The sequence below is a fragment of the Fulmarus glacialis genome, unplaced genomic scaffold, assembly GCF_000690835.1.
Source record: "Fulmarus glacialis isolate BGI_N327 unplaced genomic scaffold, ASM69083v1 scaffold48841, whole genome shotgun sequence".
In the NCBI taxonomy this organism is placed as follows: domain Eukaryota; kingdom Metazoa; phylum Chordata; class Aves; order Procellariiformes; family Procellariidae; genus Fulmarus; species Fulmarus glacialis.
In genome coordinates, this window is record NW_009195589.1 from 1 (window position 1) to 11,974 (window position 11,974).

Genomic DNA, 11,974 nt, shown 5'->3' on the forward strand with positions numbered 1-11,974 from the left:
TTTGGCTGCCTGCTGGGTTAAACCACAAGAAGTAGCAAATATAGAAGGAGCATGTACATGAAATTCCAGTTACTACAGTTATGCTGGTATCAAAATTTTTGTATGTGGTGTGGAGGAATCAACATTTGTGACTAATGTGTTAAGAGTATTTCAACATCCTTTCTTTCCCTCCCAGGGACAGGAGTCCTCTCATCCCAGATTCCGCACTTGGCCTGCTCTGTGTACCATATAACACTGAAAGACTTGCCAGCCATGGTCAGACTTTGGTGGAATAGCTGTGAGAAACGTGTCTTCAATGTTGTAGATAAGTTTACAAGCAAATATGTCAGCAGCGTGCTTTCTTCACAGGAAATATCTTCTGTTCAGACTAGCACACAGTTATTTAATGGCATGGCGGTTAGTAAGACTTTTTGTCCTTTTTTTGATTTACTTTGGTTTTTTGCAAACATTTTAAGAAATGTTACTTCCCAGAACCAGACTGTACTAGTGTTTTATATGATTGCATTTTTGTTGTTCTAAACAACTGATGAAAACATAATTTAGCTTGATATTGATATATTAAGTTGATGTTTATTAATATTATGTTTGGAAAAAAATAGGTTTTATGATGTTGGAGAAGTTGAGGAGGTAAGTGGAAGATACTGCTATCAATATACTTCTTTTTGGTTTATTAAAAAATGTTATCAATCAGTAGATTGAAAAATGGCTGGTAATCTCATTGGTTTGCCAGGATATGAGTGGATTTTTATTTTCTTTCAGAAAAGTGTTTTCCTCGTCTAAGAAAATTATTTAATGTGTGTAGTAAAGTATTTATGGTTTTTATATATATATATAAAAAGACTAGAGATGGTGCATATCTCTCTGTGGAGTTTTTTAATATGTGCATTTTTTTCATAGGTAAAAGCTCGGTCTGCGGCACGGGAAGTCATTGCTACCTATTCAGTTGATGACATATTTATTGAACTAATAATACAGCTTCCATCAAATTACCCACTGGGATCCATAACAGTTGAGAGTGGAAAGAGGGTTGGTGTGGCTGTACAACAATGGCGCAATTGGATGCTACAGTTAAGCACGTATCTTACACATCAGGTGAGTTTAGAGAAAGGCCCTAGTTTTGAAAACTTAAGATAGAAAAATATTCCTAGTAATGTAATATTATTTAGATCTGTATAATGGATCTTATCAGTAGATCTCAAAGGACTTCACAGAATTGGTCACTCTTACCATCTGCTTTTCTCCAGATGCTGAAACAGAGAGGTAGAATTATCTGCCTAATAAGTCCTGTTAAACCCATAGCCAAAGTTGAAAATCTAGATCTCTTAAGACATGGGCCAGTGCTTGTCCCATGTGGCAATGCCATCTCAACTAGAATTTGGAAAAAAAACCCCAACCTTTCCCCCTCCCCAAACAAACAAACAAACCACCCCCCTCCAAAAAAAAAACCCAGTACATTAAATTCTCTAAAAGATTGGTGGTTGCTGAAGTTGCATCATCTGTGGTTAGAACAAAACAAAACAGTGATTGAAAATTTTAAAATCCCCTTTTAAGTGCTCCTAAGTGCATTCTTTTCATTGTGATAAATGCTTGCATTTCTATAGATTAGACTATCATCTGTATTTCATGTGCTGGCTTTACAAATTATTCACTGCATATATTGCATATAATTTCAAATTATAAAGCCTTCAGGCTTATAATTTTCCTTCATGTGCTTATGAATAACAGTAATATATTCTGAAGGAATTCTACAGTATTAACAGCTCTTTTCCCTTTGTTAGAATGGAAGTATTATGGAAGGCTTATCTTTGTGGAAAAATAATGTGGATAAACGTTTTGAGGGCGTTGAAGATTGCATGATCTGTTTTTCAGTCATTCATGGTTCCAACTATTCTCTTCCCAAAAAAGCTTGCAGAACATGCAAGAAGAAGTTTCATTCGGCTTGCCTGGTAAGTACCTAGACTAAATTTTTTTAAATAGGCAAAATATCCATTTATAGTTTGAACCGGGAACTTCTATGGTAATACCATCAATTCTCCATTATGTCGTTGGAGTACCTGGGACTAACTGAACTCATAAATTATTTGTATGGATTTTCTACTAAGCTGTAAGGGCATGTAATGAGAGAGGGGTTGCTACACTTCACGGGTAATAACTATCCATTTTGTGTTCACTAAGACGTAAGTCATTACATCTACGTAGCGTGTAGCAACAGCATCTTGTTGTTATCGGCTCAGATATGGGAATAGAAAAGGTTAAATTTAAATTTATGCGGTATGCTCTTTAGTAAATGATGCTGATCTGGATAATTAACATTTAACTATATCCATGTCATCATAGGCATTGGTTGTATGGTTAGAGAGTATACTGGAACAGGTTGGCATCTGTATTGCCTTACAACAGAGGAATTATTGCTGCTTTAAAAACGCTATCTTTTTATTCTAAAATGAGACTGGACAAGAATTCCTTTGTGTCCGGTTTTTTAGAATAAAACTTTAGTATTGTGCGCGTGTGTAATACGTGTATATACGTATGTGTATATATATACATGCATACACACACAAGTGGAACGGGTTTTTTTTTACCGTTTCTTCTTGGTTTTTTTTAAAGTATAGTTAATGTTTTGATAGTTATATTTATTGGCAAAAAATGGTTATTATTGGTGATAAACCAGTGTTCCTGATACTCAGCTTGCATTCGTATATTAAACAGTTGTATTTCTCTTTCAGTACAAATGGTTCACATCCAGCAACAAATCCACCTGTCCACTCTGTCGAGAGACATTTTTCTGAAACAAAACGGTCTTTCTTCTTTCTGTGAGCTAAGTAATAAATGAAGAGGAGGCAATGAAAACTGTATGTTGAAAGAAGCTAACCTGGAATAATGTCAGTTGCTTTAAATTCTTGACTAGTGGGATATGACACATATTTACCTCTGGACTGTTTTTTGTAAGTTTGAAGATTCTTCTTTGATATAAAGAAATATATAAGAATAATTTATTTTAATTTGTATATTTTTAAGGTATTGAGATATGTTAAAAATTCAGAAATAATGCAGTTATGTCTGAAAAGTGGTGCTTAAGCCACAGCATAGTTGATTAAAACCTCTTATTTTAGATATATTCTAACATGGTGTTAGGTACTTAACCCAGATTATGCCTCTTAGAATGTAACATAGGTAGTATAAAGACTTGATTTTTGATTATAGTGCATTCGTAATAGTTCCTCTTATGGGGAAAAAAGAATGTTATTGCTGTTAGACATTAAGGCATGGAACTAGGGTGACAACCTTTTGTTAAAGCATAAAATTTAAACATAGCACGCTCTAAATTAACATGTTCACCTTTAACAGTCTCATTTTCTCAAAAAAACTCAGCCATCCAGCACCCTAAAAACATGAAAACTCAGAAGCTAAGTAAGTAGAGAGAGTACAATCATTCCTGCATGACAATGAAAAACACTACCTATTGACGACTGGCTTTTAAAGAGGAGGCATACACACTGATCAATTCTTGTTTTCGTTATTTCAGTTAATGTCTTCATTAGCTGGCAAATTAACTGTCACTGAATGTACACTGTAGTTCCACTGTCTTACAATAATATGGACTCTAAGTGAACATGACAGATTAGAATTTAATGCTGTCTTCAACTATACATTTTTTTCATGCTTTTTTTTAACAGCAGTAGCATACTAATATATTCTAACTTGGATGGTATTTGTGATGAATTTCTTTGAAAAGTCAATAAAAGGGGAGGAATAAGTTACTTTTGTCAATCTCTGTAGTCTATGGATTGCTGTCTCTTCCTCTGTGTGATAAACTTTCAGAAATTAATAGTATAAATTTTCAGATGCCAAGTTTGTAGCATATTCAATTGGCTGTACCTCAAGAGCTGTTTTTTTTAAATTCTGTATGTTTTCTCAAAGTTGGTCCCTTTTGAGGTGACAGCTCTAGAAATGATTTTTAGCTGTTTATAGCTTAAGTCTGTATTTTTAACAGGTAACAGTGGGCTTCCAGAAGAGAAATTTCCTGACATTTTTGAGAGAGAATGGAAAGGATTTAAAACTGGTATTGAAAAGGTCTAACTGAAAATACAGATTAAGGAGCAAGCTGTATTGTTTTCATAATTACTGATACTAAACCTACAGGATTGTCTCCGTTGCATTGCTTTGTTTCAGACAAGACTGGTTATTCTAAATGACTTAGTTGCAAGTTCAATAACTGATTTGAAGGCTAGTTGTGATTAACCAAGTATTGCTTGAAAAGAGACATCTTAAACTCTTCTAGCAGTCCCTAACTTGCAAATTGTCTACTAGGAACAGCCTTGTGGGGAGCTTTTGTCTTGGTTCTGTTAGAACAAAGAAGTGCAGGTGCTTGCAAAGCAGCAGTATGTCTTTTGACACTGGTACTTGCTGACAAAGCAATGCCTAGGGGTCTGGGCGATCAGAATTTTTGCTTTCTTCTTTGTAAGTTTGACGCTACATAGAAAGTCTGTATCTACCATGCTGCTTATTCTCATGTGCACTGAATGCAGCAATATGCCTCCCAAAACTCTCCAGAAACAGTGTTGCGTCCTTTAGTCTTCTAGGAGAAGGGAATAGGTGTGCCCCGGCAAATGCGAAGTGTACGTGCAGACCTCTGTGTAGACATAGCAAGTTTCAAAATTAAAAAAAAAAAAAAAATTACCTGGCCTGTCACTAGTTCCCAGTCTTCACCAGGATGATGGTAGCATAATAGGAATCAGTTCTTGCAGAAAACTCACCTATGTTCTTACTTGGATTGCATTTTGACAAGTGGTTCCACTAAAGTTGCGGCAGACAGCAATACAATGTGGCCAGGAGCATTGACTCATGATTTATTAAAGTGGACGCATATATTTTCTTGTCCAAATATCCAGTTGTTGGACAGTCCAAATGCAATCGTTTTTTGCTGAAAGCATGTTTGGTTTTGTTACACTTTCTGTTCTGATCTTCTGTTCTGATTTTCGTTATTCCGTCCTTTATAATTTAAAACTGCAGACACTGTTGAGCATTGTGATCTACTGTGCCAGATGACTGCCCTTTTTTATCTTTGATTACCTCTTTTAAAACTAATTTTTTAGTTATTAAACTAAATATATTAACTAAAACTTCCTTTGTTAAACTTGTAGTTTGATTCTATTACGTGTTTTGACTGTAGCTTAAGATTGTCTTTTGACGTTGTGACTCTTGCTCAGTAACCTAACTTTGTGAGCAAAAGTGATTAACAACATAAAACCCATAGAGCAGTCTAAGGATGACAGCATTTTGGTTCATTCAAACAGCCCTACGGCTGTAATTATAACCTCAAAAACCATGACTCTACATAAAAGCAAAATCGCTAAGCATAAAACCTCCTCCCCTTACAGTTTTGTACGGGAAAACAGAAAAAAAAAAAGTGTGGCTTTGCAAAGGGTTTGCCATCAAGTCAAAAAGGTTCTAGAAGTAGGAGACAGTCAAATTGAAATATGACTTCTCAGAACTGACTAGTTGGTAAGCTGCAAGAACAAAACTTTGCTTGAATTCTTCAATGGAAAACTGTGGAAACACGTTATTTCATAGATGGCCACAAAGTTTCCTCTCAGTTTCTCAACTTTGACATTCCTTAGACAAGTTAATCAGAAGGTAAGAATCAACAAAGTCCTGAGTCTAGCCCCACTTTGGTCAATGAATGCATTTTTTTAGACTCAGTAGTTTCAAGTACTAGAATTTCTTGTATATAGCATAAATGTTGGGCAACATCCTTAACATAACTGAGTCTTCCTTCTAAACCCTCCTACTGCTTGTTTGTCATCTTATTCATTTTTATCTATATAAAAACAAATTGACAGAAAAGTTACTGAAGGGGATGTATTAGCTGTATTTGAATTGTTGAATTGAATTGCAATGTTGCTCTTCAGTAGTCTTCTAAGCTGGAGAATGGTGACTCTTAGGATGTAGAACAACCACCACTGTATGCTTCCTCCTATCCAATCCTTTGTGTGTTTTCTTCAGGATGGTATAAGGAACAACTTTTATGCTGACCACTGTAAGTTGACTTTTGACCTGTATCAGTCAAAAGCAGCTTCTCACATTCCATTGTGGTAAATACCTCAAATGGTCTAGCTAGGTTTGCAGTAACATGTTTCTGCAAACAGTACCTACCCTTCTTATGTGTTATTCTGCCTGTCCAAAAACTCCTTTTTTCAATCTCCTAGAGAAGTTTTTTTGGGTGGTTAGATCAAAACATGGAAGAACTTGTGATGTTTGTACAAGCTGGGTAAGTACAGAGTCACAAGCTTAGTTCTGAAGTCTTAAATGGAAATGTCTTTTCAGTGCCTCAGCATCCTGCAAAAAAAGCCCTTGGACCTTAGTCCCCCATAAAAGAGCTAGCTAACGGTTTATCATAACATCACTTAACGTTTCTGTTGACACAAACCCTTAAAGGTCAGTTTCTTGGAAAGCATTCTCCCAGACATGGCTAGTGGTGCTGCATACCTGAACGGTCTCTACCTTTGTGCTGCATGTGAGCAAAACATCTTACTCATAGGGCTGTGCCCACTGCACAGCACACCTCTCATCATGCCGCTGGGACAATGCAGTATTAGAACCTTCTGTGGGCACTGGGAGCGGGAGGAAGCTGCAGAGGAAAGCTCTTCATCAGGGTCTAGCGGGAGGAAGCTGCAGAGGAAAGCTCTTCTTCAGGGTCTCGTAGTCAGGAAATAGCTTCCTGTTTTGGATAACGGATTTTGAGAGAGGACCTTTGTTCCACTTCTCTACATATTTTCTCATTATTTTCAGCTACCTAGCCTTTTTAATAGCATATGCTTTTTTCTCCCCTAAATACCTTCTCATGGATGAGAACTCTTCATCTAATCTACATCTCCATAGTAGTACCCTCCTTGTAAAATGGCATAAAAGGGAGCACAATCACCACGATATTTTGCCCAGAAGACTTCAGGAGAGTAATAGCTTGCCTTTGTCCCAGAAATACACTTACTGCATCTTTTTGTTCAGAAGTACACTGTTTCCTTACTATAGAAAAAAAATCAGTAATTGTGCCTTAGATACTGTAGATAGTAGATACTTAGATAGATAGATACTTAGATACTGCTGATTCCAAATACTCATTTAAACCCAGCATAGGTATAGACTAGCTATTAAAACAGGAAGAATTATATCAAGTACTTGATATATTTTAGTAGGCCACAATGACAAATATACAAATACCTATGTATAGAGGACAAAGTCTTTAGTGCAACAAGATAGGGTATTTCACAGTTCCCCCACAACTGTCCCGCAGATAGCCAGAGGACAACTGTACCTCTGACAACAGATAATAGCTGGTTAACATCCAAAATAAAAATAAATATAGAGTCTTGATCAGTTTCACTGCAGTAATCAGGAAGTGAGGATACACCTTAAGAAGGTGAAAATCTTGGCTTAAAAATTGATTTGACAACTTCAGTACTCTGTGTTCAACTTTCTGCATGCCTCGTATCTAGAAGGTTAAAAGCAGTTATCAAGACTTCCTAAATTTGAGGATAGTAAGCATCTCTTGTCCTGCTTGCCTGGAAAGTACGCGTGTGCCTTCTAAGCCACATTTCTTCATTGTTTCCAGAATTTCATCTGTAATTGAAAGTGCAGTGTTACAGCTGAGTTTATAAGGAATCAGCTATAAGAGGCAGTGCCAAAGTATCTACCAAACATAAGCTGTAAAGCAAAGATTACAAACTCTGTCCTCTTACTCTTTCAATTCAGTTATGAGGCTAATTTGTAGGAGAAACTGAGATTTGTGGCACCTTCTCCCAAAAGCTGCCTAATCAATCAGGTGTGAAAAAATAATCTTTCTTCTTGAAACTACTTGGTAACATATAGCCATTAAGCATTAGATTGGAGGGAGCAAGTCTGACTCTTTTCTCTACACATCAAAATGAAAGACCTCACGTTTCCAACTAAAGGCTTTTTGCCTTTTAAGTTTACAATGCCATTCTTGTTCATGAAAAAGGGTTGGCCTGGCTTTGTTACTTAATTCAGAAGATTTACAGTCACGTTTCAGGCTTGGAACTGTAGTGTTGCAGAGCTGCTGAGCTCAGGACCTACATATTACCATTTTCCAAACTAGCCTAGAGAGTTCTTAGTTTTGGTAAATTTGCTTACATTTTTGGTGTAGCTCACCATACGCTGGATGCACAAGGCATGAATTAGGAAAAAGGATTCCAAGAGGCATCAGGTTATGTAAAAGTCCCTCTGTAGATTAGACACCCACACAAACTTGACAGATGAGAAGTACAAGAGTCCACAGAGATGCCGTGGTTTCTATGAAGCACACAGATAAGCTCTAGCTGTAGCATTTCTAAAAAATGACCTAGAACACCTATATGAATTTCAACACACACTGTCAATCTTCAATTAGTTGCTATCACCACATGTTAGATTCAATTGATGTTACGTACTACTTTTTCTTGTTTACTGACATCTGATAACCTACAGAACATTGTTGTGATCAACATTTTGATTAATACAGTGTTAAACCTGGTTTGGCACATTTAAGGGTCCAAGGAAAGTGTTCACCTGGATTATTTTCTTTAATTGTGACCAAGTAGAATAATCCTCCTGGTGAAAGTAGGTCTGGTACTAATGGAAAAACTCTGTCCATTACTTCTCTGCCCCTTTTGCCACCAGCCCAGGATGCCTCTATTCCGTGGCTTTCCACCTACAAAGAATGAAAGCAAAGATTGTCTTAATACAGAATGATAGAAGTGTGAGTGGTACTTATAAGAGAAACATCACCATAATCTCTACCTTTAGGTGTCTGCCATTAGAAATCTGACAACTTTGATTCAGCAGATTAGTTTATGCAGCAAAATTACTTCAAAACTACTTCCTACACGATGAACGTACTACTTTTGTTTCAAGTTCTATTCTTAAACTGAATTAAAAGAGCTACATTTTGTCACATGCTTTGTATGTATTTTCTTGTAACGTTTTATGAGCTTGTTTGCCAAATGGAAGGTGGCCAGTACACCTTTTAAGTGTTCCTGGGTCCAATTCTGAGAGTCGGAGTCTGCGGAAGCAGAGGATATTTATTTTGCAGGGAACAAATGCATTTTCCATTGAAAGTCTTCTGTAAGAATACCTTAGCATGCCTAAGAGAAGTCCTACATGGTTTATACTTGATGGAGAAACTAGGTACTGAGAAGCAGCAGCTAGCAATCCTTATTCCGATGTAGTCTTTATAAGCAGCTCTAGTAAATAATTTTCCCTAAAACAGTGCTGTTACAAGTGCTGTTACAACAGTGCTAGTCCTACAAAATCCTTTACTATTTCAAAAAAACCCTGCAGTTTTCATACCAGAGCTTATTTGATTTGCCATCTCTCCTCTGACAGTAGAAATACCATTTTAATTGCGTATTTCAAAATTTTCCTACCTCTTCAGAAGGTGTTACCACGTACGGTGGATTAAATAGCAGTAGATCAACCTTCCCATTTAATCGCGGAGACAGTCCTTTGACCTATAGATGAAGTTGATAATTCTTTTGTTGGTGGTTTTTTTTTTTTGGAAACATAAAGAATGCGAACATTTTGTAAAAGTACAGTTACATAGTGCTGGATATTCCAAGCATTTCAGCCTGACTCAGGAACACTAAACTTTACTTTCTATGTCGAAGAGAAGCATCAAGAAGTACCTGTGCATAGCAGAACAATTTCAATAGTCTTAAGACTATGTTATGTATGGGATGTAGAAGAGCAAGAGACACATATGCAGACACAAAGGTAGTACTTTATTCTTGCTCAGTTCAGAATTTAAGTTAGATATAAAAGAATTTTGAATTTATCATCGGTTAACATTTGTTACCCAAAATGACCAATCTGTGACAATTGCAGTTCAGTTCTCAAGTATAAGCAGTTGTTCATCCATTTTAGATCACGTCTATTGTTGCTTATCTTCATCATCTTTTATAAACGTATATATTCAGGGTATTTTAAACAAATTTCTTGCTAAAGAGATGAGAAACTTAAGCTTTTCTCCATATCAAATTTTGTAAGAAACAAAAAGTAACAACATACACAGTTCCTAATTAAATCGGAAAGAGTTGAGAACCAAGAATTGCGTAGCATTAGAGGAAGAGCTATGATAATGTCAGGTCACTGCAGAGTTCCTTGTGCAGCATTTTGCAAACTACATCTACATAATTTATTTTTTAAATTAATTCAATTAATTTTTAAAGCTTAAATTTGAATTTTAGAACTTGAGTAGTTTGTTTCTCCCTTCTTTCAGAAACACTTTGGCATTTTGTTATCTTCTTTTTTTCATCCATGCTTATTAAAAGTATGTTTGTTCTAGACTTTACGGTTACTTTTCAGTATCTCTAATAAGTATTAAAAAATTACAAAGCCTATAAAGAAGATATTATTGAAACATCTATCTTACCAAATCAGTAATGACTGGCTGAAGGTGAACATTGTTAAGCAGAGCTGTCTCCAGTGTACAGTAAGCGGCCATCGGGTTGATATCTGTACATCTAAAAGCAAAATATTACGAAGTGCAACTTACTGGCTACTGTATCTGGAAGTTTAAACCTGTGAACCACATGCTAATTTATGTACTCTCAATGAAAATATCCTTTCCAGCATCCTTTACTTTGCAAGTAAATAGCAAAAAATAGCCAGTAAAACACACACAATGTATCAGCAGCTAAATCACTCAACACTACACTGGAAGTTTTAACGACTGTCGAAAGCTGAAGTATAGGATTTCCTTTTCCATGCTAGCTCTGCATAAATATATATGCATACCAAGTCTTTAATAAAATTCAGTTAATGCCAACACACAGGTAACTAATGTTATGTCATCAGGCCTCAGTAAGACTAGTCAGTGGCTAAAATTTAGGATTCAACCCAGCAAGTGTAAGCTTAGCAATTTGTCTAAGAAGTGGGAAAAGGGAATTTAGTTGCATAACTACTTAATTATTACAGAACCTGAAGTAAATAGTTTAGGCTCTCTTTGCTTTGATTTCCATATCTGTAGAATCAAGCTAATATTTCTTTGTGAAAAGAATAGTTTTTAAAATGTGAAAATTAAAAGTATATATGTGAGGGCTAAGTATTCTTTATTACTGCATGCAACAGTTTAAGTAAGTGCTATTATACTTACATGTATAGTGCACTGGATCCAATAACGGAAGAGGCTAGAAATGTCGAAACCACACCAGATCCAGATCCTATTTCAAGGCAGATCTCAACTCTAAAGAGAGAAAACTCTGGATGACTTTTATTTGTAACATGTAACACCTGCAACAGATGCAGAATTAGTCAAGACTAATTATGAAACCTGCTGCTGAAGTGCCCTTCTCCCAAGGATCACATGGCCCTCAAAGCCCACATTAGGTCATCTGTTTCATAATGGCTGCCAGGTCTACTTGTGCCCATACAGGTAATTCCTGGTTATCACAAGCCACTTTGGGAAACATGTACTTTTCCCTCGTGCCTAATATTAACGTTTCCATTAATTATACAATCTCAACAGTGCAGGCTACATTTCTATAGCATTTATTACACATTCATTGCAGTGAGGCTGAACTCCAATAGAAGTTACAGAAGATCACCGTGGAAGCCACACAACAAAAGCAGGATTCAAACGCAGAGTACCTCAGGAGAGTTTCAGCAAGCTCTGGGCAAACAGCAGTGGCAGATGGCAGACAATTTCAAAATAATCACGCCTGAGATTAACTCCTTGGGAGGTTTCTATAGCGTTTATAGTTATGTTGACCGCTGTGGAGATGACAGCCACTGACACTGGGCAGTGACCCAAGCAGCTACGCAACTCCTGCAGCCTCTTCAGGGCGGAGACAAGGAGGTTTTACCACATTCAAACGCGTGCTGCTGCCAACAAAGTGAGTGTCAGCCCTCTGCACAGCTGCTCGCCCAATCACCCTCCCGCCGGCCACCCTATGGCAACAAGCGGGGGCCGAAGCCGCCC

The 11,974-nt window shown here is 36.8% G+C and overlaps 2 protein-coding genes across 2 annotated transcripts; one reads left to right on the forward strand and one right to left on the reverse strand.

Moving 5' to 3' along the window:
* Positions 1-179: 179 nt before the first annotated feature.
* On the forward strand, positions 180-3,401 carry LOC104072327 (E3 ubiquitin-protein ligase listerin-like). The gene is made up of 4 exons (XM_009588126.1): positions 180-396; positions 898-1,092; positions 1,779-1,946; positions 2,727-3,401. The coding sequence occupies exons 1-4, from the start codon at positions 253-255 to the stop codon at positions 2,787-2,789; spliced, it is 570 nt and encodes a 189-aa protein (XP_009586421.1). The 5' UTR covers positions 180-252; the 3' UTR covers positions 2,790-3,401.
* Positions 3,402-7,475: 4,074 nt separating this feature from the next.
* On the reverse strand, positions 7,476-11,286 carry N6AMT1 (N-6 adenine-specific DNA methyltransferase 1 (putative); the record flags this gene model as incomplete). The annotated part of the gene is made up of 5 exons (XM_009588127.1): positions 7,476-7,620; positions 8,566-8,707; positions 9,423-9,506; positions 10,427-10,517; positions 11,150-11,286. Coding segments are annotated over 5 exons (561 nt in total), but the record flags the coding sequence as incomplete, so codon positions are not given.
* Positions 11,287-11,974: the final 688 nt, after the last annotated feature.

Coding starts and splice junctions, on each gene's coding strand:
- LOC104072327 (XM_009588126.1), top strand. CDS start 253: ATGGTCAGACTTTGGTGGAATAGCTGTGAGAAACGTGTCTTCAATGTT. Junction 397..897: donor AGTTATTTAATGGCATGGCG/GTTAGTAAGACT, acceptor TTTTTTTCATAG/GTAAAAGCTCGGTCTGCGGC. Junction 1,093..1,778: donor GCACGTATCTTACACATCAG/GTGAGTTTAGAG, acceptor TCCCTTTGTTAG/AATGGAAGTATTATGGAAGG.